Source organism: Aquila chrysaetos, chromosome Z, assembly GCF_900496995.4.
Source record: "Aquila chrysaetos chrysaetos chromosome Z, bAquChr1.4, whole genome shotgun sequence".
NCBI lineage: Eukaryota > Metazoa > Chordata > Aves > Accipitriformes > Accipitridae > Aquila > Aquila chrysaetos.
Genome location: NC_044030.1, coordinates 72,070,458 through 72,097,809, shown reverse-complemented (window position 1 = coordinate 72,097,809; position 27,352 = coordinate 72,070,458). Strand labels below are relative to the sequence as shown.

The following is a 27,352-nucleotide window of genomic DNA, read 5'->3' as shown; positions in this document are numbered from 1 at the left end:
ACTGTTATGAAGTTTCACCATTTAACAGTTTGCTAAAACTAAACCACAGGGATAAAGATCTCATCGAGATCACGTGTCAGGCCGTTAATGTAAGGGGCAAAAAAAAAGGAGGAAGTTCAAAAACCAGAAACATCACTTACATTTAGGAAATACTGATGTTTTTGAAACAGCTAATTCATATATATCTGCAATGCTAGAGGCTGTTTATGTGGGAGTTTAACTAAATAGAAAGGAAAGGAATAGAAAATACTGAAAGAAGGGACTTATAGAGTGACAAGGGGAACTGGTGGCACAAGGCCTAAGCAAAGAGATAAAGAGCAAAAGGAGCAGCAGGAAAAGAGGAAATGACCAACCAGCAGATAGGAAAGATTCATTATAAAACAATTTGTTACCGATTTATATATGGGTTCTTCTGCTGAATTTTGCTGCTGATAGGTTGGCTCTACTCCACTTCTGTCTCTAAGGTCACTTGTCTTAGAAGACACAGGGATGAATCTCAACAGGGGGTTCTCCCAGCCAGGACTAAGCAATGTAACATACAAGCTGGACCTCAGCTCTCAGTTCTGCACAGCACTGCTCATTTCAGTGCTCTTGTTTGCACATTGGAAAACAAGCTAAGTATACTCAACTTTCTGCTGCAGTGAGAATAAGAATGGAAGAAATAGGGTATGTAACGATTCCCAGATTATATTCAGTTCCTAAAATATCCTGTGGTAACATCATTTTCAGGGTTTTGGTGTGATTTAGGTTCTGACCCTCAACTTCCAGCTGTGCCAGCTAACATTTCAGTTATGACATGCATGGCCACTTCAGCAAATATTGATTCTGAAACCTTAGCTGGTTTTAACATGTACTTGCATGTTAAATATGAATTTCTGCTTGACATGCATCTTGCATTTGCATTTTCTGCTACTAAAAGTATCTTAAGTGCTTTTATTACCAGCAATTAAGTGCTTTTATTACTAGCAATTTAACTTACAGTTGTCAAACCCAGTGATTTCCATGTTAAATCCCTGAGGCATGCACAATATTGGAAACCTTCACTTGTAGAACAATCCCAGGAAATTGGATTCCAAAGTCTCCAGTTATTTCTGGGCACATGTTTAATCATAGTGGTAAATGCTGGTGCCTGTAGCAAGCTTCACCCATGAGTACCAGGTGTTAATACAAAATTTTAGTAGATATGGGATGATTATTCCCAAAGAAAGCCTGGTCTAAATCAAGTATGAGTACTCAAGTTTCAGTTTTGTTATACAAGCTACTTCATTGACAAAAAGCAACCAAACACAAGCTGAGCTGGCCTGATGTTAAAACCAGTAGTTTTAATTGGCAATTTTCTAACAAAGCAGTATTTCACAAAAACATGCTAATTAAGTAATCTTTCATCCCAAATATCATAAGCAGAGTTGCCACAGAATCATGTCTGTCCCTGCCTGACATCCCCAGGGATGCAGATGGCCTCCTATCTTTGACCTCTCAATTTTTGAATTGTAGTTCAAGCAGTCCAACTAAATTAACTCCTGCCAGAAATAATAGGAACATGGGCTAAGGGAATGGGCACAAATTCTGATACAAAGCTTTCAGCAGTCCTTTGACATCACAGCATGGGAATTCAGTGACAAAAAAAGTGAAGAAAATAGTATACAAAAATAACAACATGGAGCATGATGGGCAATATTAGTAAAGTAGTTTATAATGAAATGTGTTACATAATATTCCAGTCTCATTTTAAGAATCTTTCCTTATATTTATACAGAGAAGAGTGAGAGATGGTCACCTGGGCTCCCTCTACAGCCCTACTAGGGCACTGTTCAGTTAACACACATGCAGAAACCCACCCATTTATCTTCATCACTACAAAAGGAGGGTAATTAGCTGATACGCAGATTCCTGCGGAACTGCTGTTGCCTATGGATACGTAAGCTGAACCCCACCATAGACGCTTACCACAATGCAAGCAGAAGACATGAAGGAGGTCATGAGGATGATTTTTGAGGATGCTTTTCATAGAGCACAAGAGCTCTCAATTCCTAGGTGTAAGAAATCAGGAAAGGAAGGCAAGTGACCAGCATGGCTGAGTCAAGACCTGCTGGTCAAACTAAAGGGCAAGAAGGAAATGCACAGGCAGTGGAAGCAGGGACAGGTGCCCCGGGAAGAGTATAGGGATGCTACCTGGTTGTGTAGGGATGGGGTAAGGAAGGCCAAGGCATAGCTGGAGGTGAACTGGGCAAGGAATGCAAAGAATAATAAGGGCTTCTGTAGGCATGTGAGCCAGAAAAGAAAGGTCCAAGAAAGTGTACCCCCCTGATGAACACAGCTGGCAAACTGGTAACAACGGACGAGGAGAAGGCTGAGGTACTCAACAACTTTTTTGCCTCAGTCTTCACTGGCAATCTCTCTTCCCACACCTCTCAATTGGATGGGCCTCAAGGCAGGGACTGGGGGAGCAAAGTCCCTCCCACTGTAAAAGAAGATCAGGTTTGAGACCACCTGAGGAACCTGAACATACTGAAGTCTATAGGACCTGACAAGATGCATCCTAGAGTCCTGAGGGAATTGGCTGATGTAGTTGCCAAGCCATTCTCCATCATATTTGAAAGTCACAGCAGTCAAGTGAAGTCCCTGGAGACTGGAAGAAGGGAAACATTGCACCCATTTTTAAAAAGGGTAGAAAGGAGGACCCTGGGAAGTATTGACCTGTCAGCCTCCCCTCTGTGCCTGGGAAGATCATGGAGCAGGTCCTCCTGGAAGCTATGCTAAGGCACATGGAGGACAGGGAGGTGATTTGAGACAGCCAGCATGGCTTCACCAAGGGCAGGTCCTGCCTGACCAACCTAGTGGCCTTCTCTGATGGAGTTGCTACATTAGTGGACAGCGGAAGAGCTAGAGATGTCATCTATCTGGACTTCTGTAAGGCCTCTGACACCGTCCCCCACAACATCCTTCTCTCTAAATTGGAGAGATATGGATTTGATGGGTGGACTCTCTGGCAGGTAAGGAATTGGCTGGATGGTTGCATCCAGAGAGTAGTTGTCAGCGGCTCAATATCCAGATGGAGGTCAGTGACAAGTAGTGTCCCTCAGGGATCCATACTGGGACCAGTACTCTTTAATATCTTCATCAATGACAAGAGACAGTGGGATCAAGTGCACCCTCAGCAAATTTGAGGTGACACCAAGCTGAGTGGTGCAGTTGACACACCTGAGGGACGGGATGCCATCCAGAGGGACCTGGACAAGCTTGAGAAATGGGCCCGTACGAACCTCATGAGGTTCAACAGGGCCAAGTGCAAGGTCCTGCACCTGGGTCGGGGCAACCCCTGGTGTCAATACAGTCTGGGGGATGAAGGGATTGAGAGCAGCCCTGTGGAGAAGGACTTGGGGGTACTTGTGCATGAAAAGCTCGACATGAGCTGGCAATGTGCTCTCGCAGTCCAGAAAGCCAACAGTATCCTGGGCTGCATCAAAAGAAGGGTGGCCAGCTGGTCCAGGGAGGTGATTCTCCCACTCTGCTCTGCTCTCATGAGACCCCACCTGGAGTACTGTGTTCAGCTCCGGGGTCCTCAGCACAGGAAAGACATGGACCTGTTGGAGCAGGTCCAGAGGAAGGCCACAAAAATGATCAGAGGGATGGAACACTTTTCCTGTGAGGACAGGCTGAGAGAGTTGGGTTTGTTTAGCCTGGAGAAGAGAAGGCTCTGGGGAGACCTTATTGTAGCCTTTCAGTGCTTAAAGGGGACTTATAGGAAAGATGGGGACAGACTTTTTAGTAGGGCCTGTAGTGATAGGACAAGGGGTAATGGTTTTAAACTAAAAGAGGGTAGATTTAGATTAAATATAAGGAAGAAATCTTTTACAATGACATTGGTGAAACACTGGAACAGGCTGCTGAGGGAAGTTGTAAGTGCCCCATCCCTGAAAACATTTAAGGTTAGACTGGACAGGGCTCTGAGCAACCTGATTTAGTTGAAGATGTCTCTGCTCATTGTAAGGGGGTTGGAGTAGATGACCTTTAAAGGTCCCTTGCAACCCCAAATCTTCTGTTTCTATGATTCTGTGATTCTATGATTAAAGGATCAGAAATCAAGAAGAACATACTAGAGGACAAGTCAGCTTAGCTAAAAAAGTTTCTGGTAAACAAAAAATAAACTTGAAAAACGTCAAGGTTTCATATTTCTTTCATGCCAATATGGAAAAATGCATGACATTTCAAGTGGCTAGGGCCCTCCAGAGACCCTGGGATGCTCATGTGAAAGCCTTCTGCACACAGTTTAATATATCAGCCTGAATCTGACCTTCCAAAGCCTAGGTAAGTTCCCCGTCCTTTTAAGTGATCTGTATAAACTTCTATTTTCACTATTTAAGAAAGTATTTAAAATTCATTTATAAGTCTCTCAAACATACGCAAGTATACATCTATCTACGAACACACATAAATAAAATTTATGAAGATAAAGATAAAAATAGAGGCTTCCCATAAGATACAGTAGAACACATGAGGAAGACCCAAGTTAAAACTCCTGTTATGGGTCCACTAAGAAAGGATTTTAACCTGTGTCATCTTTAGCCAACACCAGACTAAGTTATTGGCTATTTCACATGCGTTTCTGGGATTTCATGACAACAATGCTGAAAACCAATGTACATTTAAAAAACTTTCCTGATAAAAGTTTCATTTAAATTAACATCTCCATAAGTAGCTTTGGTCTGGGTTTAAGCCAATAAGAAGCCACCATTCCACCAAAACAAACTTACCAGTTGTACAAAAGAGAAGCCTGATCTGTATACAGGCATCTACATGGGAACGAAAGTCAATAGTTTCCGGTAGCAAGAACTTCAATATAGTTGAATTCAAACAAGAAGTAATGGACTAATTAAGCAGTCAAGTTACTTAACCATGAGGACAAATTAGCAAGGCCTGTGGAAAACTTCCATCATAGGAAATCTTAATCTTTAATCTTTACTGCCATTAAACTATAAAAGTACATAATCTTATATCCCACAGTATTCATCTGCATTAAAGGTGCAGAATGTTAAGGGAAAAAGATTTGCTATTCTCAGAAACTTTTCTGTGGATGTTTTATTTCTGAGATTACCTTTATGACCAGGTGCATCCTGGCAGCCATAAGACTCCAATATGCAAGTTAGCTACCAAATAAAAAACTGATGCATATGTATAACATTCCTGAGTACACTTAATTTCTTTTTAGAGTTGTCTGCTACTGTTACTACATGGCATTCTGCCTTCTTAATCTGTAACTAGGACAGGGAAAGGAGTCGTTCACATAGATTTGAGATTTTTAGATCAGGTAAAGTCTATGCTCTCTTAAGTGGAAAAAACCTACGATTTCTGTACTAAAAAGAGAAAAGCATGTTGCATTACAGAAGGTATGTTACAACCAGGAACATACTGTAGTATCAGAAAAGGAACTTTTAAATGTGTAATTCTAGTGTTTTTTCAAAAAAAAATGTAATGCCAATGCCTTGATAAAGAAAATAGCCTTTGGTAGCTCTATTCTGAAATGAGCAGACAAATCAAATGAAAGGAAGAAATTGGAGGCAACATTGAACTACCTTTTCATAAGAGGCTTCAATGGCTTTCTTGAAGGAGGAAGATGATGTGACTTTAACCCGTGTCTTTCTTGAGAATAAAAATGGGATACCAGAAGATCTTCGACCACCATGAGTGGATGATGTACTTCCATGAGCACTATCACTCAGGGGAGTTAAATCATTGTAGAACTCTGATGTTACATCATCCTCTTCATTCATTACCTGGGGGTTCAGTAAAGGAAAATGCATTTGCCCAAATAATAATCTGAAACATAAACCTATTAGGCAATGAATTCTTGGGTTTTTTTATGAAAGAAACATGCTTGATTATTTGAGACATGGCAGTAAGCTAAAAAACTGTTCTTAACACCAAAGATGAGACTGAGAAAGGTTAATAGCAAGACAAATACAAGATAAGAAGTAGACAAACTAATAAGCATTTCTACAAGGAAAAAAAAAAAAAAAGCACGTAATACTTTCTTCTAAAATTCCCCACCCCCAAGTACCAAAGCTTAGGAATAATTTTCAACAAGTGTTTCAACACAGTTTTCAAAGACTCTCAGACCTTCATGCTATGTCCACACTATGACTAAGTCCCAGTCCCATGGCTTCTATATTATACAAGGCAAAGAGCTTGATGTTTTCTGTCCTTCCTTCTTAATTCCTAGCTAGAGGAATGAATAGGTTTCCAGAGGAGAGTCTTAGAGTATACTTGCAGTGTTAGCACCCATATTGTATGATGGACTAAGGGTAGGTGGAGAGGAACTGGACACAAACCTGCCTGATCAAGTTGGTAAACCTCAGCGATGCTGTTATGCAAAGCACCAAGATAAGTTTAGAAGCAGTTCAGAAATTATTCATTTCCCAAAACTCAGGCAAACCCTGTGGATGTTAGAAAGATTCAATTTTTTCCCTCCTCTAGACTTGTTTGATTAATAGGGCTGCTAAGGACCTTGGGAGGTGAGGTGGTCCATTCCCCCAGTCCACTTCCATTCTCCAAGAAGTCATATGCTTTTGCATGAAAACACACTGGAGTTTCAAGAAGAAAGCCTGATCCAGTGACCCTTCTATACCAAAGGCTGCTCTAAAAGTTAAAAGATATAGATCTCAAAGATAGATCTCAAAGGTGAGATTCACAAACCCTTAACAGTTCTGCAAATGGACATCAGTAACTTAATAAACCACACAGCTTTAAAGAGACCTGGGCAAAACAAGGCTTGTTTTTCCCCGTTGGGTATTTCTGCACATAGTAATTTTTCATCATTATTGACAAAACCTACATGTTATGGCCGATCCAATTGCGGTTTCCATGGAACATATTAGGGTGTCCTTTGTTCAGTTGCTCCTGTTAAAGTAATACTAAAAACTCACAGCACTCGTGGCAAAAGTCAGTAGTTCAGATTTCATCCATTAGTCAAGCTTTTTCATGTCCTGCATTCCTTCCTTTCCAATGCAATATCTATTGGCTTCAGACAGGGCCTGCCAATATGTGCACAGCCAGATGCTGTGCCCTAACCACGGTATTCAAAGAATTTTCTAAATATCAGTGTCTAAAAGTCTAAAATATCAGGCCTCCCAAAATCAGTGATTCCCAGATTTTTTATAAGATACGAGCCAGGTTCATTTTGTCCTTGGTCTGTCCTGCAAGACTCCTCCCCAGACTGTGTACTTCTTGTCCTCCTGCCTCCCCAGTTTGGTGTCCACCTCCTCTCCTTGCTGCTCTTCAGAGGGGCTGGGCAGGGAACAGGCAGGACTGAAGGGCTGAAATGGCTCAGGGAGGAACTGTGTCCCAAGGCTGCAGGTGACCAGGAGGAAGCTGGAGTTAGGACAGCCATTGGTACTGCAAGGATACAGCAGTGATACTGAAATGAGCTTTGGACTTGAACAAGTCTCTGGCCAGATTATGTCAGGGTTAGGAGCAAAGCCCTTGGTACCAAGTCAGAACAAAGACATGGCCACAGCCATGAGGAAAGCAGGAGAGAAACCCAAATCGATCATGTTGACTCTGATATATGATGCAGTGAGTAGACACAGATCTGAAAGGTGTGAGTAGAACCACCCGACTGCTCAATTTATCCCATTTCCACACATCACCTGAAGCACGTTCATGCCTCACCAGGTTGAGAAATCTTGTCCTGAAATGCCCATTACTGCCTAAGGCTCGAGCACATAACTTGGATTGTGATTATGGCAATGGCTTTTCAGCTAGGAGTTGCTGCTTCTGAATACCTGAAAGCTGACAGCCTCCAGGTTCGCAGGAACACGATACGATTTCCTTGTCTCATTGCGCTTCACTGTTGTGCATTGTCCTCCATTGAATGAGTTGCCAAGGACTTCCCCTCGGCTCTCTCCTGCCAGAATGTGAAATCTAACAAAAAATCATTTCCAGAGATTAAACAATCCCAGAAAGACATACAGACCTGAAACATTTAGTGGTATATAGCTGCATGGAAGATGTAGGTTTGAGCGAAACGGTATGAGCATCTGGGTTATATTACTGATTTGAATGAAGTTCCTCTACAAGAACTTCTCATTCACACAAAATTCACCTGAAAAATGCTGTAGTAGCAAGCCTGTTTCCTAATTCCCAGCAGTGCGTAACCCTCTGGATAATCCCAATGTCAGCTTGAGATAGTCACTCTTAAGCAGAGAAACACCTGAAAATGGCCTAGGTAAATGAAGAAGCAGTTCTTCATTTCTACCATAAGTGACCTCACCAGAGTGCACTGAGTTCAAAATTCAGTTAAAAAATGCAAGACTACCTGGTACAGGCAACCCATGTCTAGGTTTTACACTGCTTAAATTAGTAGTCTGGAAGAGATGATGGTTACTATTGTGTGAAATGTATCATAGATAGACATCTGTAGAGGACCATCCTCAAAATTTCTGAAGCACTTGGCATAACTCAGCTGGAAGTTGCCAGTACGTGATGCTGTGGTTGCTGTGAAGCAGGAAGGGTCACTCAGACAGCAGTGCTCCCTGACAGCTCTTTATCTAGTGCACCAGCAGTGCAGAGCAGGACTGGCAGATGCAGTGGGCAAGTCCTAGCCTGGTGGTTTGGTTGCATTTTCATAATTTCTTGTTAATTTTAATTTGAGAGATTATGTGGTTTAATGGGATACTATCACATGTTAATTGGGGATTATCTTGTTTACGTAAATTAGCGAGCTAACAATCTCACATTCATGAAAAATAAGCAAAGCTGGCTTACCCACTGCCTATTAACTGCACACCTGGGATGCTCTCATACTTTCTGTTACACACGGTCTTTTTCCTCCCACAATTTCTTTCATCAGAGTTGTCCCCACAGTCATTTTCTCCATTACATTCCAATTTTTTTGCAATACAGCGACCTGCACCAGAGAAACAGCAACAGCAAGAAACTTTATGCAAAGATTCATCATGTCTGAATGCAGAAAAGGGCAGTCTGCCTTTTTCCCTAGTAAAGGTGTGAATTTGCCATACGAATTAACAGCGAGGCAGAATAATACCTAGATTATTCCAATAAGAAATGGTTGTTTCAGTTCTGCCAGTTTTGCCTTGCTTTGAAGCTGCAAAGGCTTAATTTAAGGTTTAGAAAAAGGATATGTGGATAAAATTATTTTGAGGCTAATCAGCTATATTTAAATTGAAGTAAACAAGAAATACCCACAATTTAATAAAAATAGTGCGAGTTTATGGTCAGATATGTTTGTACATGAAAAATTTGTGCAAAGAAATATTATTGGAACAGTGTTACTGTCTAGCTGTCATGGTCATACTGACATCCCAGGCTAGAGTTTGCACTTGAATTACTTTTAGTTACAGAAGAAACTGCAAACGCATGCTGCTACTAATACATATGAAATCCTTAAGTAGACTTTTTTCCCCTGCTCCTTTTCCCTGCAATTTGTGCATGGCTTATACAAGATCTGAATCATCTGGACCTTTTTTGTCTCAGTGTCTAAACTTTTGACTATCTAATAATGCAGCAGTTACACGATGAGGATTATCATTACCACTTTCACACTGAAATTTGTTCTTGCAATCAACTTCCACTATGTTGCAGAGCTTAGTTGGGAAGCATGGGCGGGAATCCACCAGCGGCTCCGTACAGGCCTGACCCCGAAACTGGGATGGTCTCAGGAGTGTCCGGACACGAAACTGAAAGGCAGAAGAAATAACACCAGGGTTGTTTGTGTGAGCTGTTTTTGTAGCTAGGTGCCCCCTCAGGCAGAGCCACATGCCTCAGTGCTGCTGAAGCTTTATGAAAACCAGAGCCCTGAAGGAAATAATCAGTTAATTTTGTCCTTACATCCTGCTGCACCATCATCGCAGGTAAGGCAGGCAGGGAACCAAAATCCAAGATCCTCCATAGCCCTGATGTAGCATACATGATTAAACACTTGACAACCTGGGCTACATCACTGGAGTAATCAAAAGTTCAGACCCTGTATCTTCAGTTTTAAAGGTTCGGTAGGAAATGGTGTGTGAACAGCCTTACGGAGATTTTTCCTGTTCTTTATCATCTCTGTTGAAATAGAAATATTCTGACAGTGGCATGTATCCCCATCCCCAAACCAGCTGTATTGGCTGTTGGGGCCTCTTCTCTGAGGAGCACTGGATGACTGGGGAGGACAGAAATGGTTTTCCTGAAAGTTTGCTCTTCCTGAAAGAAGATCTGGGACCAAAATCTGGAGCTCACTGGCTTTTCTTTCCCCAGGTCAGTACCCTCCGTGCAGAATAACAAAGCTGAAGGCTGCTAGACAAATCACTTCATATATGTTTTCCACTCCATGTAAAGGATTGCTGGTGAGACCTGTCTGCATGTGACTGAACAGTTCCTCCTCTGAGAATTTTTCCCACTGGAAAAGCACAATTCCCTGCAGACTTCTGTTACTTCCCTCCCTGTAGACAGATCCTGGAGTCAAACAATGCAGGAAGATGTCTAGTAAAAATCAGTAACTGAGTGACTATGAAGGGAGAGTGTGAGGAGCAACAGCACACCATCTGAAAGCTTTTGAGCTGAAGATAACCCTTCCTTGTACTCCATTTGGGATCCACAACACTCACTATATTATTTGTGTGAGTTTCCACCTCTTCATCCTTTCCTCTCACTGGGAGCTTGCTTACACTAGTCTTCACACTTACCTTGGAATTCATGTCCTCCATTCTTACAGTTTATAAATACAAAGGTCACAAGCAGTGATCTTTACAGCTTGGAGGGAAAAAATGGTTCATAGTCCACAAAAGCACCCTTTTGCTTGAAGCAGCATATATGTTGCATCAATACTTAAAGTTAATAAAAATGAACAATGCTTCGATATATGGATGCATAGGTAAGAAACTCAGCCATTTAGAGGATATTGATTACAAAAAAAATCAGTTCAATTTCAAGAAATGCTCCCTTTCAGCTCTTGCAGCTTGTTTGCTGTCTCCCACTCCCTCACTGTTTCTCCCTGCTCTGCTCTCATACTCTCCATCCCAGCTGCAGGATAGGAACCCTACAGGGTGGTTCACATCTCACACCTAGAAAACTTCTTCAGGTCTTCCTCATCCTGCATGGGCATCAGGAAGTTATATATGTATGTAAAAAAATACTTATGATATCTGACAGGTTTTTCAAGATTGCTTTTCAGGCATGGATTTCTGAAGCTGAGCAGGACATTCAGAGAGCTGTAGGCTCTGTCTGCACAGAAACTCAGAGCTGCTGTTATGGTCAGCCTCAAAGCTCAGACCCACCAGCCATGTAACTACCCCAAATAATCTGCGCTCTTCTCCCCTCCACTCCCTACAACCTTACATTTGCCAGAGCTCAGTTTCTTTAGGTTAAATCCACTCAAACCTGACTTCTCACCTCTTCCCTCTCTGCCATCTCACCTTGAAGTCCACCATCCGTTGACGGACGCAAGCCCAAGAGGAAAAAAAGACAATCCTGGGGCTTTGTTCCACTGGTATTAAGCACATCCACCTGGTTTTTGTGTGGGCTATAAATGTTGGTGGAACGGTGCTCCAGATTTCTTAACAGCAATCTCAAACTGATCCTGACTATCAGTGTAACATATAGCCTGAGCGTTTCTAGCCAGTTATGGTTAGGATTTGCCAGTTAACTCTTTTTAACAGATTATTTGGTCCTATTTTTCTTGTCTTTAGAATGTATAGAATGCTATGGATAAGCTAAATATTCCATGACTTTCTCCTGCTTGAACAGACATGCAAACACTATAGCTTAATTTATCCTTTATGTGGGAAACTCATCTTTAACTGTGACAATGGAACTTTTGAAGTAAGTTCTCATAAATGGATTTACGCTACTAAATCACACCTTTCTGTTTTGATATGCTTATTTTAACTTGTTCTCTTCATCTTCTACTGTTATAATTCATAACCCATTTCCCTTGTTAACTTAAACTGTAATTTTGCAGATCAATTGCCATAAGGCTGAATGTCTGAAACAAAGACGTCTTTTAGGCATAATTTCTTGCATTTAACCCATATAACACATTTTCTACCTACTTGTTTTTTAATGCATGGATCACATTCTGACCAAGGGCCAAAGTCTCCAAGCTGACAGTTAATAGGACATGTTTGCTGGTTACATGCGCGAGATTCCTGCTTTGTGCATAGCTGGTCACAGAAGTTTTGGCTATAATATTCATCCATTCTTATTTGCCTAAAAAAATTTAACAAGTTATGCTAGGAAGGAATCATAGACAGATCGTAGAAGTTCTTTAACTGTGGGTGAAGGCTGATAAAGAAAATTATTTGAGCCCAATGACAAAAACTTGAGAGATAATAGGTAGCTGCAGAATATTGATTAATAGAAAAATCCAAATATGCCTTAAGTTTACAGAGCAATTCTTTTTGATTCATGTCACTTCAAATGTCCCAGAGAATAGCTACAGAAAAAGCCAGGAGGAAAATTTCTCACAAGTTTAGAGTATACCACTAAATTGCATCTAATTTGGTGCTGCTGAATCTTTATTTGACTTTAACTGCTGTCATAAAACTAATCATACAGGAAGGAACTTTCTGTATGCTTGCCATGCTGGAGCTCATCCCTCCCATAGCATTGCTCTGCACTGAGCAGAGCTCCTGGAGCCGGGCACTGAGCACTGGCCCCGTGTGCTCACAGGGGCCGGTTGCTCAATGCATGCTGCTGGCAAGGCCTTCCTAGGACCTGGCTGTTCTCTCCTCACAACATGTGTTGGCAGACACACGTTTGTTTGGAGGCACCATAATGCTCTATATACATAATTTTGTAATTTTTAAGTATTGCAATTAAAATGTAATCTATTCATCTGGTAAACACTTGGATATGACAATTTTTCTCAGTATATTATAGAAGCTGGAGCTTCAGACACAGGTCCCCCTCCCCAGAAGTGGTATTTTCTCAGGGAATAAATAGAAACATAGAAGTAGTGAGATAGTTTGGCCCTACCTGTGCCTGGTCTGTGTGCCGTAGTTGCAGGTTTGTGAACAGGCAGACCATGACCCCCATGGGTAATGTTCACAGTAGCACCCCTGGCTGCTCCCAATCACCAGGCTCAGCAGGATCAGGTGCATTAACATAGTCTTGTCTGTAGTGGAGGTGTCCATCTACACATGTACAGGTAACAAAAGCTCAAGAATCTATCACTTATAGTTATGCCTGCACCCTTAGAGAGACATCTCTTCTAATTTGCAGAGTCTATAGTCTGCTTCACAATACAAAGTTGCTAAGCATTGTACCTAGAAAGGGGCAATAATGCGTGATACACATTTATCATTAATTTAGTTAATACTTTAAGGACCAGAAGTCACAATGGCTTTTTTGGCCATTTATTTATCAGGAGTACTAATCATGACTGTGCATTATTTCTATTTAAGAAGTTGCTTATAAATAATTTTGAATGTGACAAATAAAGATCTGTTGTTGCTCTTAATGCTTAGAAGTATTCTCAAAAATATTTTCTGAGGAGATTGAAGTAGACGGATGCCTGTAATCTTGAGAGCAGACAACAGATGACACTTTATTGCTAAAACACACACATACTTATAGTCACATATTCTGCAAAGTCACTGTACACGCGCACAAGCATAAAATATGATTGGTTGTATCAACACTGTATACGTGCATAAACATAAGATATAATTGGTTATACTAACTCTGTACACGCACATAAACATAAGATATAATTGGTTATACTAACTCTGTACACGCGCATAAACATAGGACATAATTGGTTATACCAATTAAAACACGCGAAACTTGTCTCAGTCTAATTGATCAAGATAAACTGCCGAATTGAGGTTCTTTGTGCCAAGTTCCCTTTATCGTGGAATGCACACCTGTGTTCTTCTAATTGGCATCTTTCTTTTTTTGTCTTGTTGTTTATTCTGTTCAAGGTCTTCTAAAGGCCTCTGGAATGCTCTTGCGACCTATGTTAGCTAAATATGTGTCCACAATTTTCTAGGAATAAGAATAAAAGCATGAGACACATCTTCCTATAAAATGTGTAAAACAATGAAAAGGACCTTAAGAGTAAGCAGCCCTAACTATTACCCCATAACCAATTCATTTTCACATGCCTATAAGCCCCCTTTGCACAAGCATTTTGCTGCAGTGAATCCTTCCTAGGAACAAAGCTTTGTGTTGTTCTTAGTTTTGACTAGGTTGTCTAAACCACAAACCATCACTATTCAAAGCTCATCCAAATTTTCTACCAACAGCTGAAGACAGAACAGCTAGCCTATTTCTCACTCCAGTGGTCAATCAAACTTTATTTGATGAGGTAGAAGGTTACAGGCAGTGTTTAGGAAATAATAATGCTTAGTAAACTTGAAAACCATTTTCCAGACAAACTATTTATTCATTGAAAAATGCAAAAGATTTTTCCCACTCATCATGAGATTGAATCAACCCTAAATTTGACAGGCTGTTACAGCAGAACATTACCATTTTGTTTTGCCTCAAAACCCCCCCAAACCAAAGCAAAGTATTTATTTTAAAACAATTCTCCAAAAGATTTCATTTTGAAAAGTTTGAAATGAAATGTGCAATTGTTTTCTATTTTAGGTTTTTAGCCACATATGCTATTATGCTTTTCATACCTTGCTGAGAAAAATGAAATTGCGTTAAGTCCAAACACTGCTTTCTTCTCTAGTAAAGAAAGGCAGTAAGTCTTCACACAGCTGTCGTAGTGAGAACCCAGAGCACTTTTTACACAATAATTCATCAATGAAGAAGCCTTTCAGAGAGATTTAAAGTATAACCAAACCCAAAATATGGTAAAACTGAAGACAGAGAAATCAGCAGTCTTGCCAATGAACCAAGAGGAGAACAGTTATTACATCTTTTTCCTTACCTGAGTTCCTGGCGTCTTGCACCAACAGTGCCAGCTTAAAAAAGAGATGAAGACCTACAGAACAATTACTTTGTTCATTCCTTCACTGTACTGTACGTAGAAAAAGACTGTTTATTCTCATCTGTGAGAAAAACTCCAGCTAATCAATACAACAGAAGCATATCAACAGCCATATAAATGTAAGTACATGAAAGATTAATTCAGCATTTTAAAGAAAAAAACCGCACACAAAACACTTCCACATGTCTAGTAACCTGTGTGCACTGAAGCCAACAAAAAAACTTCCTTATTAACTTACTGTAAGACTTACTGTTAGCTGCAAAGTCAGTCAACTTTGCAGACTGGTGTGACCTTGACATGGTTTGCTGCAGTCTCTTAAATGAAAGGTTGGAGGTTTTGTTTGATTTGGTTATCCGTTAATGAAGGCAGGTCTGGTCTGGTGGCAGAAATGGTCAGAATAAAACGGCCTGTCCACCAGCACCCTCAGAGAGACATGTTATAGGGAGCTGTGGAGGAACAGCTCTTCATACAAATGTAGCTGCCCAATGTGAGCCAAGAGGAATTAAAAATACCTTTGCATTAGGTCATAATGGCTCAATGCACTGCAGGTGTCCCTGTGCTGCCCGATAGAGCTACACAACCTCTCTGCTCTCAGTTTGAAGGCAAGAGAGTAAGAATCTGGGAAGATGGCACATCCTCGTAATTCATTGTTGTTTTCACTAGGAAACAGAGGACAGACTCCAGGCCAAGGCAAAATACCTGTCTGCTGCTGCACCCTCTCTGCAAAAGCGGGGCTCCCAGAGAAGGCAAGAATCCAAATACATTTGACATTATTTACAGCTCTTCGCCTTTTGCCCTCGGTGGTGAGCTCTGGGCACACAGTGACCCTGGGGAAGCACAGCCAGCAGACAGGAGCAGCCGAGAGCCTCTGCCCTGAGACACGGGCACCACCCCGACCGAGTCTGAGGTGCCAGGGCAGGAATTAAAATGGAAAGCCAGAGAATACACCCATGCAGAACAGAAACAGCACTGACAAGCACAAACTAAGGAAGTACTTTGCCCTAAAAAAGTAATCAAAGTCTGGAACAGAACCCAAAACCTCCCAAATACCCGGCATGCGTCCCACCCAGAGGGTATTGCTGCATTGAATCCCCCTTCACTCCAGCAGACTGGCAGAAACATGTCAAGATGTCAGAGTCCTCAAAAGATATTTCCCAATTTGTTGGGACCCAAGGTTATGTGTACCCTTGAAAAAGAAAAACAACTCAGAGCTTCCTGCATAGCTTCATTTTCCAGTTGCCTTTGCAGTTGGGTTTTTTTTTTTTTAAACTCTTGAGTTTGGCCAAGGAAGTGTTGTTACACAACTTGAGGACACAATTAGCAAATTGATGTTCTGCCAGACCCTTGTTACATTGTGTAAACTTGTCATAAGAAATCAAAATAGTCATCACTCTGGCTCCATGGTTGCTGCTGGGTGGGATTTATGTGAAAAATATGTGAACGTTATGTGAAAAATACTGGCTTCTACCTTTCAGAGAGCATCTCCTAACCCTCAGCACTTCTAGCTCACTGAGGGCAGCGCCTCCAGCCCCAGTGGGATCCCGAGCAGGAGATGCCTGGCTTCTCCCAGGCCTGTAGAAACAAACCACAGCTGTGAGCTGCAAGTCAGTGTTTACTGTAGTATAATGCAGATGGCTAAAACCTTCTAGCTAAGAAGGAAAGGGCACTTCACACAGTCTACAAGCAGTCTGTGCCATTCATAATCAGAGAACAAGCTAGCAGAGAAGTACCACCATTAGCATTAACAGAAATGTTAGGTGGAGACTGGAACTGGTAGACTTCACACCAAAGTCGGGGATTGAGGACAGATGAGGACATCCATATTCAATCCTTAGATGGGGATTCATGTGAACTTAGCTCAGTTGCCTGAGGCTGATGTGCCACAGCAGCAAAGAGCACTGCTGCGGCTAACTTACATTTTGGCAAAGCTGCATGCAGCTGCTGATGTGCCCCAGGAGGTTGTCAGCTCACCTGTAAACAGGCCAGCTGATTAGAGGAATAAAGGGTCTGGACCAGGAAAACAAAGCTGGTACTCATGTAACCAAAGTGACTAGAGAAAGGAGCTTTTCCCAGGTGTGGCAGCTCACCTCGTGACAGTGCAGGACTGCTGTCATATATATACCTCAGCTCCTCACAGGCTTTGTCTATAGGATATCCTCAGAGCAATCTCACTCTCTTCTGCCCTGGCTGGCAATCAGCACTTGCATATGCGCATATGCTTACATGGCCTTATACCATAGAATGTGTTAGGGCATCTGAACAGCAGGCAACACCCTACTGCTGAGACTTCACTTTCTGTCCTCACAGTCAGCTACTTGCAAGGCTTCCTCATGACCTTTTAAAAGTATGAGAAATCAAATAAGTCTGCTTAGAGATACAAACATTTAGAAATTTGGTCAGCAATATGGCAAGTGATGGCTTATGCAGACAAGGGTGCCTTCTAGGACAGATTGCCTCATGGAAAAGTATCAGCACCAAAAGATGCTCCTCCTCTAGACTGCGGTCCTTCAGGCTTTCACACCCATATGATGCTGTGCCTTACCAAGTCTCTGGTCTCAAGCTCTGGTGCAGTATTCCCCAAAGACCAAAGCACTATCCCTGGAATCAAACTGAGAGCAACCCAGAGAGGTCAGTGTATAGATGCATGCCATTTTACAACACTGAGAGTTTGAGAGTGTCTAGGCACACATCCATGGCCTCAATTTCATTATTTCTACAAGAAATATTTCTCCAGCAAAACAAACATAACATCCCTTCATCTCTGCTGCAATGTGTTTATAAAAGATCATTTTTCAAAGATTGGAGAAATGTTATCTCAAAGGGAGCGGAGAAATCCAATGAGTATTCTGCCTGAGATTGTAGTGTTTCTAGCTGGGTTTCACAAGGTCACACCTCATATATTTCATCTTATATCTAATTCCTCCTATTCAGAAAACCCATGTTATCCTCCCAAGTCAACCTTGAAGACCTCCCTGAGAGCAGCCTATGTTCTGACCCCAAAGCTCTGCTCAAGGGAGAAACTCTAGAACTGTAAAGGGGAAAGAGCAGAAGGAAGGGGGCAAACACCACAACATTTTCTGGGAAGTAAGCAAAACAGAAGTCAAACAGCTCTTCAGTTTAAGTGACATCCCCTGGTGCTTTCCAGATCCCTTAGGTGCAGAGACAGGAAAAAAACATTCATCCTGTCCCTTAAAATTCACAACTGTGGACTGTTGCCACCTATTTCCAGTTCTTTAGATGATGAATAGCAAGAATTTACTGAACTGCACCCCTCATCTCATACAGATCTTGCAGACTTGAATTCAGCTGTCTGCTCCCTGACAAAGTCCAGAGTTTTAAGAGCATAAACTGATACTGCCACTAGACTTTTTTCCCCTTAAAGTCTTCCTGAAAATAAAGTACAAGAGAAATCTCTCATCCCTACATGGCAGATTAAAGTTTAGTATCAGGCTGAACTGGGAGGAAAATACACTTTGCACTTAATTCAATAATTCAGTGAGGTATTTTTCCTCCTCTTTAAACTTTTATCGCCCTATATGTCCCCCATGAGAAAGGATATTGAAACAAAAAAATGAAGGTACCTTTAAGCCCAGAAGGTCATCCAAATGGCTTCAATACTGAGCTGTTTTGACATACCCTGTGGCAATAAGAAAAGTGAACCATAAAATATCTTATTTACTCTGTCCATCTCTGGGCTGTCTGATGATAGGGGTGGCACTGACCCTGGCATGCACAGCAGTGCCGGGCAGCCTTGCCTGCAGCCTGGCACTTGTGCTCTGCTTCACCAGGAAACCCACGCTGCAGGCTCCTCCATGGCTGCCACTGCCGAGCTGAAGGAGGTGTGGGATCAAAGAGCAGAGGCAAAGGCTGTGAGAAGAGAGGTTGTATCAGCACAGAGGATGCTGTGAAACAGCAACACCTGTGGAGAAAAACAATTTCTGCCCAAGGATTGTGTTAGCAGATTCAGATTTTATGCTGCAAGATTTGAAAATGTTGAGGTGCAGCTGCCCTTTCCAGCTGCTTTGTTGAATAAACAGTCAGGCATTGCCTCTTGTACAGAATATGCTGCTCCTTGACTTTAATTAACAAGCTGAAAGTATTTGGTGCATCAGTCGTAGCCCAGGACTCAGGATTTCATGGTGGTGGTGGTCGGCACCAAGGTCACTCCGGGGCACCAGCAAGCAAAACCAGCCACTGCTTCTGAAAATGTGTTCAGGTAGCTTTGCTCTGGATCAAGCACAGTTCGGGGTGTATAGCTCTGAAAAGCACATTCACTGCTTGCATCACCAGGAAGCCCAGCACAAGCTTTGTTTCCTGACCCTCAGCCCTGTTGCTTGCACCCCATGGTAATGGGTGAGCTGGAGCCAAGGAGGGAAACACCAGCTCAGCACCTTCCTTCATTTCTATGCTTTCAGGCTACTGTTTTGTCACTTCTTCATCCCACAGATCACCTGGAAATTAAATTAATACTTTTCACTTTTAGAGGCCACATTGGATTTCATACCCATTAATACCCAGTGACTGTGTGACAGACTGAAGCACGAGCATGGGATTACCTGAGCACAACTACAGCACAGGCACATTACCCCAAAGCACCAAAAGCACCCCTTCTGCCGGGGGCTGAAATACTTAAAAGTGGGTTTTAGTTATCACACAGTGGAAAAACAAAATTCTGGGGAAAAAAAAATCCTAGTTGCCATGCTTGTAAGGCACCTTACCAGCAAAGGAGATGACAGGGAACAGCCAGAAACATAGCATACAGGCATTCACTCAGCACTCAGCCACCTCACCTCCTCATGGAGGGTGGATGGAACGTCAGCCACCCTTTGCACAACACCCTGCTTGCCAAACGAGCCACCAAGGAATGAGGAAGCAGCATCTGAATGAAGAGAGTCTGAGCTGGTCTATCTCAGAAGAGTCATGCATCCTCCATTGCATGAGCTGCAACACAACAAGGAGCCTGGAGCAGTCACCACTGCAAGGTTTATGGGGAAGGAAGGAGGTCAGAAAGCATCTGGTGCTAGCTAGTGATTTGGGTACATAGGTGGAAGGAGGATGCACTTGAGCTGGGCTGCTTGACCCACACCTTGTATTTGCCCAGGCGAACGTGATCTTACCTTATAACATTTTTCAGAATAAACAGAAGCTATCATTAAGTAGCTACTATTCAAGCTGCTTGTATGTTGAGGAATTTGCATCCATGTATGACTGTACGAAACAAGTGATTCATTTAACTATTTTGTTTCCTGGTTAACACTTCACAAGTACTAATGAGATGGTATCATTAATGACCAGTAAAACATTGTCCAATCATTATTTTTATAAGAGACCAGTTGAAATGTTTGTCAAAACTTTAATGGAAATTGCCTGCTTAACATTTTTCATAGAAAATACCTACTTCTCCCCGTTTTTTTTAAATGTGAAAACTTGCATTTGTGATGACTGAAATTTTTAAAAGGGGAGGGGTTTTTTCCTTTTTTTTCCTCCTTAAGAAAAAGTAGAAATTTTCACTTGAATTTAATTTGAAAAATACAGACAAATTTTTGCATTGCCTTGCAATTTTCTTCTCACAGTTGTCTCTGCTAAATAGATCTAATCTGTGGTGTGCCCAGAAAAACCCAAATCACACATGTACACAGACCCTTTCCTACAATCCTGAGTGCTTAAATCAAGGCGATTAAGCTTGACAAGAACACAGAGCAGGATTTCCTCAGTACAATTATTGCTCACTTTTTCATGCATCCAAATAAAATAAGACCTAAAACAAACCTGCAAGAACCTTGAGAAAAAATTATCTCCTAAAAGATGCACCAGGAGAGGTCTCTTCTTGACTTGAAGGGGTTGGAAATCAGCTGGAACTGCCAAAACCAAAACCCATTAGACTCTTCCGATGCCAAAAGTGTGCCCCTTCCCCATACTGGTTGTAATAGTTGGCTGCCAGCACTGGGGCTCCCTACTTCTGGTCCAGGCAGTCTGTAAGGCTGCTTTTCCCTCCTGCAGTCAGAGACCTGTGCACGTCCCCTGAGGCTTGTTCATGGGGAGAACAGCATTTTCTGTTCATGGTATCCCTATTTTATGTGCAGAGTAGGCACCCCAGGACAGCTTGGGCCCACAGATACAGGCAGTATCTTGGGGGACTCCCTTTCCACCACCCCTGCACAGGCTAACTGGACCAATCTATAATTCATATAATTTATAATTTAATTTATAATTATATTAAATTATATTAAAGCTATAATTTGTAATACATATTTTATATCATTTCTGATTTCTATAAGCACACGATTTACTGGGGTGCATTCCTCTGTGGGGGAGAAGTCAAAGAGGCCCTCATGTCCCAGCAAATAAGACAAGTTACAAAAGGTGGCTGTGTGCCCTTTTTCACCAAGGAGGCAAGTTTCCCCCATGAAATCCAGAGGAGATACATGACTTCCACCTTCACAGAAGTGAGTGTTTATCGCTCCATCAAGGCTTTTAAGGACGACGCAGATTACCACAGGACCCCCCAGCCTGTGGAGGGGTGAACGCAGGAGAGGGGCGGCACACTCTTGTTCTTCTTCATCAACCCGGTGTTGAGGGCCTGGCCCACGGTTCATGGCTGGGCCATGGGCATCGCTGCAGCTGAGCTGGCACCACCGCTTTGTCCTACACCGGTCATCTATCACGTGGCAATGTGTGACCACGGTCTCCCTGTTTGCAGTAGCGTCCTAAATTAAGTCATTGAGCAAATTAAATCTCTCTTGGAACCTATAGGCACTGGAGCACTGAAATGAGAGATAGATGTTGAGGCCTCAGACAGCAAATAGGGCTGGAGATTCAGGATCCCTGAAACATCACCCAGCAAGTCATGCTGGAAGGTGCATCTGTGTTTAGTTCTTCTACAAGAAATGATAGTACCTCTGGAGTGCTAAAAAACAGAAGGGACAACAGAGCTGCGAGGCATTTGTACCCCATGGCTGAGCAGGTATTCTAGACAAAAGACAGGAGAAAATACCTGTCATGTCATATAACAAATAACTCTGTAGCTGTATCAGTGCTCGATGCAGATGGGGGTAGTGTGAGTACCTGTGAACATACCTAGAGTTCAGGAGACTGCGCCTTGTGCCACAGCTGATTTCCCTGATATTTACCAGGGCAACCGCTCCCTGTCTGCAACGAGGGAGCCGGGGTGCGCATCGCCTGCCTGTGGGCTTTGGAAACTCCCAGGGAACCAAGTCTCAAAAACTGACCTAAGTCATGGAAAATACATGGGGAAAAGGCTCTTTTCCAGGCCACTGGAAATACACTTTGCATCTGCGGGAGCCGTCTGCTGTACTGGGCTTTCCTGCATTGGGAGGGAAGGTCTAGTAATGTGCATACATAAGGTGAACACTAGAAATTGAAATTTTCCCTTACAGATTCCACAGACTGATTTCAGCTTGCTTCCAGCCAGTTTGCACATAGGTCTCAGCTTCCTGAAAGAGATGACATGGTGCTGAAAATGCTGAAGGTAGGAAGATAAGATCCTGCCTGAAAGAAAAAAGGGTAGAAAAAACTTCAAAAGGAACAATGTGAAGCAATAAGGATCCCTGGTAAGCAATGGTATTTACTATGAAAATGTTTGATAGTCATCAATCAAAGCATCTGGTAATCACCTTGTTTGATTAAACCAGCACCCAGAAGCCACCCCACAGGGAAGAGGTGAAGGGAACTGGGTGCATCCCTAATCACTGCTCCCATCCCAGTGCTCGCATTCCCTGCTCAGACTCACTGCCTCTGTGCAAGAACAGATGATCTGCCAACTCTGCTGTTTTCTCTGGGGCCTTTCAAAGTCCTAGGACAATGTCCCTTTCTCAGCAGAATCTAAACCATCGCAGTCATCCTTGTCCTTTACTGGACCAGGATTAGTGGCAGTTTCCCTGGGGCAGAAGCATCCCACTGCCTCTGCATATGTGGTGCTGTTGTACTCCCTTTCCTGTAATACGGCCTTAGCAACCTTTCACATAAATGAACCTGAGACAACACTATTGTGCTGGGCTTAAGTGTTTGAGAGTGGTGTCATTTAAAAGGTATATACATGTTTTATATGCTTATATATATATTACATACATGTATTTAAAAGATACCAGATCTGGATATATAGATTGCAACAACTTCTACTTTTGTTCCTTGTTTTGCCTGTGTAGACACAAATTCCAGCATCTGCTGGGGAAACCCAAAGGCTTTAGGGGTTTTGTGCTGGAGGAGATTGACACAATGAGGATTTACCAGTGCAAATCCAGTCTGTGAGGCTTTGTCCATCAGCTCAGGCTCAGAATAATTCCTGTACCACAGCTGCCAGTGGATGAGGGCAGAAGAGACTTTTTTTGGCTTAACTGCTGTTTCTCGGGGACAACATGGTTATGCTTGGCTCCTGCTGCACTAGGGAGCTGTGGCACTTGGCTGCATACAGCTATTTTGCAGGCAAGAGTAGACTCGTGGCTGTGGGGTTTCCTCCTCTCTCAGATATTTCTTAAGTTGGTAATGTTCGGCCCAAGAGAGAGGCATGTGTTGATGCCAGTTTGGCATTCATCAAAGTCCTTTTCACGAGTGCTTCGTCCCCAGCCTGGGACATGTATGGGGAGAGAGCCTTGGACCACAGCACAGGAGTGACCACCATACTGGGAACTGCACCACTTGCTGCTGGAAACAGACCCTGGGGATGGGCTTGAGAGCAGAAATAGTCTCCATGCCTCTCCCTCTCTCTCTCTCTCTCTCTGTGTGTGGCTTTCTGTCTGATACAGAAGGAGAAAAGAAACAAGAGTGGCATATCTCATCTTATTTAGGAAAGTTTATGTAGCATTTTAAGACTAAGAACAGAAACGAACAAAGCCTAGGAAGGAAAAAGGATTTTCTTTGCTGCTGTGTATATTTTTCACCTTGTAAAGGCCCTGTGCTACATGAAAGCACAGTCCTGCAAGCACTGATATGTGTGAATGACTTTATACACCCAAACAGGCTTTCTGAGGGACTTAATTTAAAGCAATTAAGATATGGAATTGCACAATCATTACCAAAATTCCTGCAGCTTTACTGCAGACAAACGTCACCACTAGAGAGCACCAACAGATAAAGATTTTAGAGCTTTTCTTTATTGAAATCAAACTATAACTATAAAATACAGAATGCATTTAACACTGACACAATGAATAAATATTTTAAATTGCGATTTTTTAAAACTGCCCACTGAGAAACAAGATGAATCAGGAGTAATGGGGCAAGAGATTTTAATTTATTTGATCACTAGGCAAGGTCTGTAAATTGATACCAATCAAGAGCTTTGCTGATTCATCTCTGCAACTACTGGATATTTTTTTCTGAGTCTCTGTATGACTGGTAACTTTATCATGATAAAAGAAGACAAATACCAGGCACCAAAGGAGTTTTTCTCCACCAGATACGAACCTTCTAGGTCAAATCTGAAGTACATTACAGAGCTGAGAGAACAAACAGCTTGTTTTTTTCTGTGGGAAATCAGGATCAGAGGATCCTGATGGTGTTTGGCAATGACTCAGAGGCAGATGGAGAAAATTCAGAGCTGTAGCTCAAATCCCAGTCCACACAGCAGAACTGACTGACCAGAGATGGTTGCTAACAGCTCGCCCCGTACATCTTCAATTCCTCTTCCTCTTGCCAGAAGCACAACTATAGGCCCTCCTTACCTTCTCTTTCTGTGTGAGCTGGACACAAAACATCAGCATTGCCATCACATCTGTGCAGAGTGGGGTGACATTAAGGATGGTGTCAGACTGTGCTGTGAAAGTCTCTGGCTGTTCTGGTTTTAGCTGTATGCCACATCGACCCGGTTCCATGGAGATGTTCAGGAGCCTCAGGGCATTGAAATGAAGGCAAGGCTCAAGTCAACACAACCTTGACTCCTAAATGGCTTTGTGGTTACAGACCAAAGTGTATAATAAACTGATCATTAATGTCAGATTTCACATGTTATCTTCTGCTTTTAAAACTGGAAGGTGGGATTAATTATTCAGTGACTCAGGAGCCACCCAAGCTGCAGGTCTTTCTAGTCTTCATTTTCCCCAGCAACCAGGATGTTGTGCCATGTGTCATGACAGTGTCATCCATTTGGAAAGCAGCCCTGGCATACCTCACACCAATTCCCACAAGACAAAGGAGGTTTGGCTGGAGACTCATCTATAACCACTGCTCATAGGGGGTCTCCTCCATGGCTGGAGCCATGACTACAAGAAAATTCTCCAAGCAAACGTGCACGTGCCATAGCTGTCAAAAGATGCAAGCTGCAAGGCCTTACAAACCTGATGCAGTGGGTGATGGCACACTCTTAGGAAAAAGCTTTTTGTTATTGTATGGAAACTAAACTGCATTCATCTAGCCTCCATGGTAGCCCACTTCCAGTTGGATTAAGGTTCTCCCCTTCCTCAATGGCATGTTATCTCATATCTTGTTCTTCTCAATAGCCATATCACTGTAGTGAATGTGCTCTAAATATCAAGAGAAGGTGTAATTGAATTCAGTAGGAAAGCTCCTGTCCACTTGTACACTGCAATGACTTTAAGATGACATTCCTGACCACAGGCAGAGGGACTGCTTCTGAGCCGCGGTGCTGCCGGGCTGGCCAGGGACACTGATCCCCAGCTGGGGACTCCTTAGTCCACCCGGGCACTCTGTGTTTGATGGCAACGGGGATTGGAGCAGACATGGGGCAGCCGAGATGAAATTGAACTGAGAACAGTAGGTACATACCTGAGTTATGCTTGATATGATTTGCAAAGCTGAATAAGAGAAACCATATAGAGGATGAAAGTCTTGAGGGTTGCTGGGCATCGTATGGGCTGTACAATGCAGTACAGAAATAGTGCCCTATGCAGGTAGAAGCTGCTTCCCCTTTAGTATCAGAACAACTATGCTAAATATCGTATCTTACAGACCCAACTTCTGACCTCCCTTTATAGTCATACCACCCATCTAAAGGTTGGCTCTCCAAAATGCCTGGCAAGCCACACACTCAGTAGAACAGCCAAAGTTTGGTGGGGGTCAAGGGTGTGTGAAAAGGGCCCTGAGGTGTGAGGGTGTGTGAAAAGGGCCCTGAGGTGTGAGGGGTCCCAAGGTCTCTGCTGCAACTCAGCCATTCTTTGACAAGTGACATTTCTGAGCGGACTTAAAAATCAAACCATGGTTCTTGTCAGCTGCGATGCAAATGCTTAACATCAGGGCTCATGAAAACTGTCAGTCTGGAAAGCTTTTCCTCTGGCTGGCTGGTACATAAACGGACCAGCCTCCTTGCCTCTTCATTGCAGGGCAAAGCTGACTACTACAGAGCTGAAGATCAGCTTTTCACAGAGCCCATCTGTTATCTGACAGGACTGCTTGCCATGCAAGATCCCAGAGCCAGCAAATGCAGCTTCAGCAAACTGGGGAGTGAACTGCAACATGCACGTGCAGGCTAGCTTACCTCTGCTCACTTGGCCTCATGTCCTGAAATACCCATATATGCACACGTGTTCACCTGCAGTGAAGCTGACCATCAGCTACCGACATCTGCTAACAGTCCGCCTTCTCCAAAGGAACCGTTGGATGAATCCTACTGCATCTTTCCAAGGACACGGACTCCCCTTTCCTACAGCCATCCCTGTGGGAAACAGGGAGACGGGTTCAGCCCTCCTGGACGAAGCTTTTGGCTTGCCTGGGCCACCCCGTGCCCCCGTCCCAGCAGCAGCATCAGCAAGAGCCGTCCCTGGAGGCAGGCAGAGCTCGGAGACAGCAGCTGCAGCAGGACAGTGCTGTGTGCCCAGGCTCCACAACTGCTGAACCTGCGTTTCAGGAAAGGCGTAGGAGAACACGAGGCAGCCCTGACCTGGTGCTAATGAACTCAATCACAACTGCATTGCTATGAAATGGTTTCAACACCATTCAGCTCCGCTGAGATGGTTTTGTTTCATGCTGGTGAGAGTGGGAAATGTTGAACTTTAATGTGATTGCAGTGATTGACAGGCTCACAAGTTGATCCAGAGATATCCCACTATCTATCTGAGACAGCTTTTAAAACCGAGCTTCCAGTACTTAGTCCTTCTTTAGAGACTTAATGAGTCTAACAATCATTCCAGTAGGCCAATGCTCATTTTACAAAAATAAACGCAGAGGACAGAGGGTGAATTCAGGTAGGTTTCAGCCCCTTCAGCCAGCCCCACTGAAGACGAAAGACGATTTATGGTGTACCTGTTCCGTGGATAAGCAGGAGACTTGAGGCACTTCTGTAATTATGCATGTGCCCTCCTCTGGAAGCAGCGGCTATTTTCATACCACAGCCCAATAAAGGAAGTGTGAGAGGCATCTGTGCATTGTTTATAGCTCCATTAGCCTTTCTTGAACTGTAAATTACTTGGCAGCAGCTGAGACAAAAGGGAAAGACAGGGCTGG

The 27,352-nt window shown here is 42.9% G+C and overlaps 1 protein-coding gene across 3 annotated transcripts in view; it reads right to left on the bottom strand.

Annotated features, from left to right (window-relative positions):
• Nucleotides 1-15,243, bottom strand: part of C6 (complement C6) — a 30,519-nt gene extending 15,276 nt beyond the window's left edge. Inside the window, exons 1-7 of one of the 3 annotated variants that reach the window (XM_030004232.2) lie at nt 14,879-15,243; nt 12,973-13,130; nt 12,048-12,204; nt 9,551-9,695; nt 8,764-8,905; nt 7,782-7,920; nt 5,574-5,774 (exon numbers count right to left, since the gene is read on the bottom strand). In XM_030004232.2, the coding sequence (XP_029860092.1) occupies nt 5,574-5,774; nt 7,782-7,920; nt 8,764-8,905; nt 9,551-9,695; nt 12,048-12,204; nt 12,973-13,130 (942 nt within the window). In that variant the 5' untranslated portion in view covers nt 14,879-15,243. Of the gene's footprint in view, nt 1-5,573; nt 5,775-7,781; nt 7,921-8,763; nt 8,906-9,550; nt 9,696-12,047; nt 12,205-12,972; nt 13,131-13,763; nt 13,785-13,862; nt 13,899-14,878 lie in introns of those variants that run through there. The other 2 variants (XM_030004231.1, XM_030004233.1) reach the window with 2 other exon arrangements.
• Nucleotides 15,244-27,352: the final 12,109 nt, after the last annotated feature.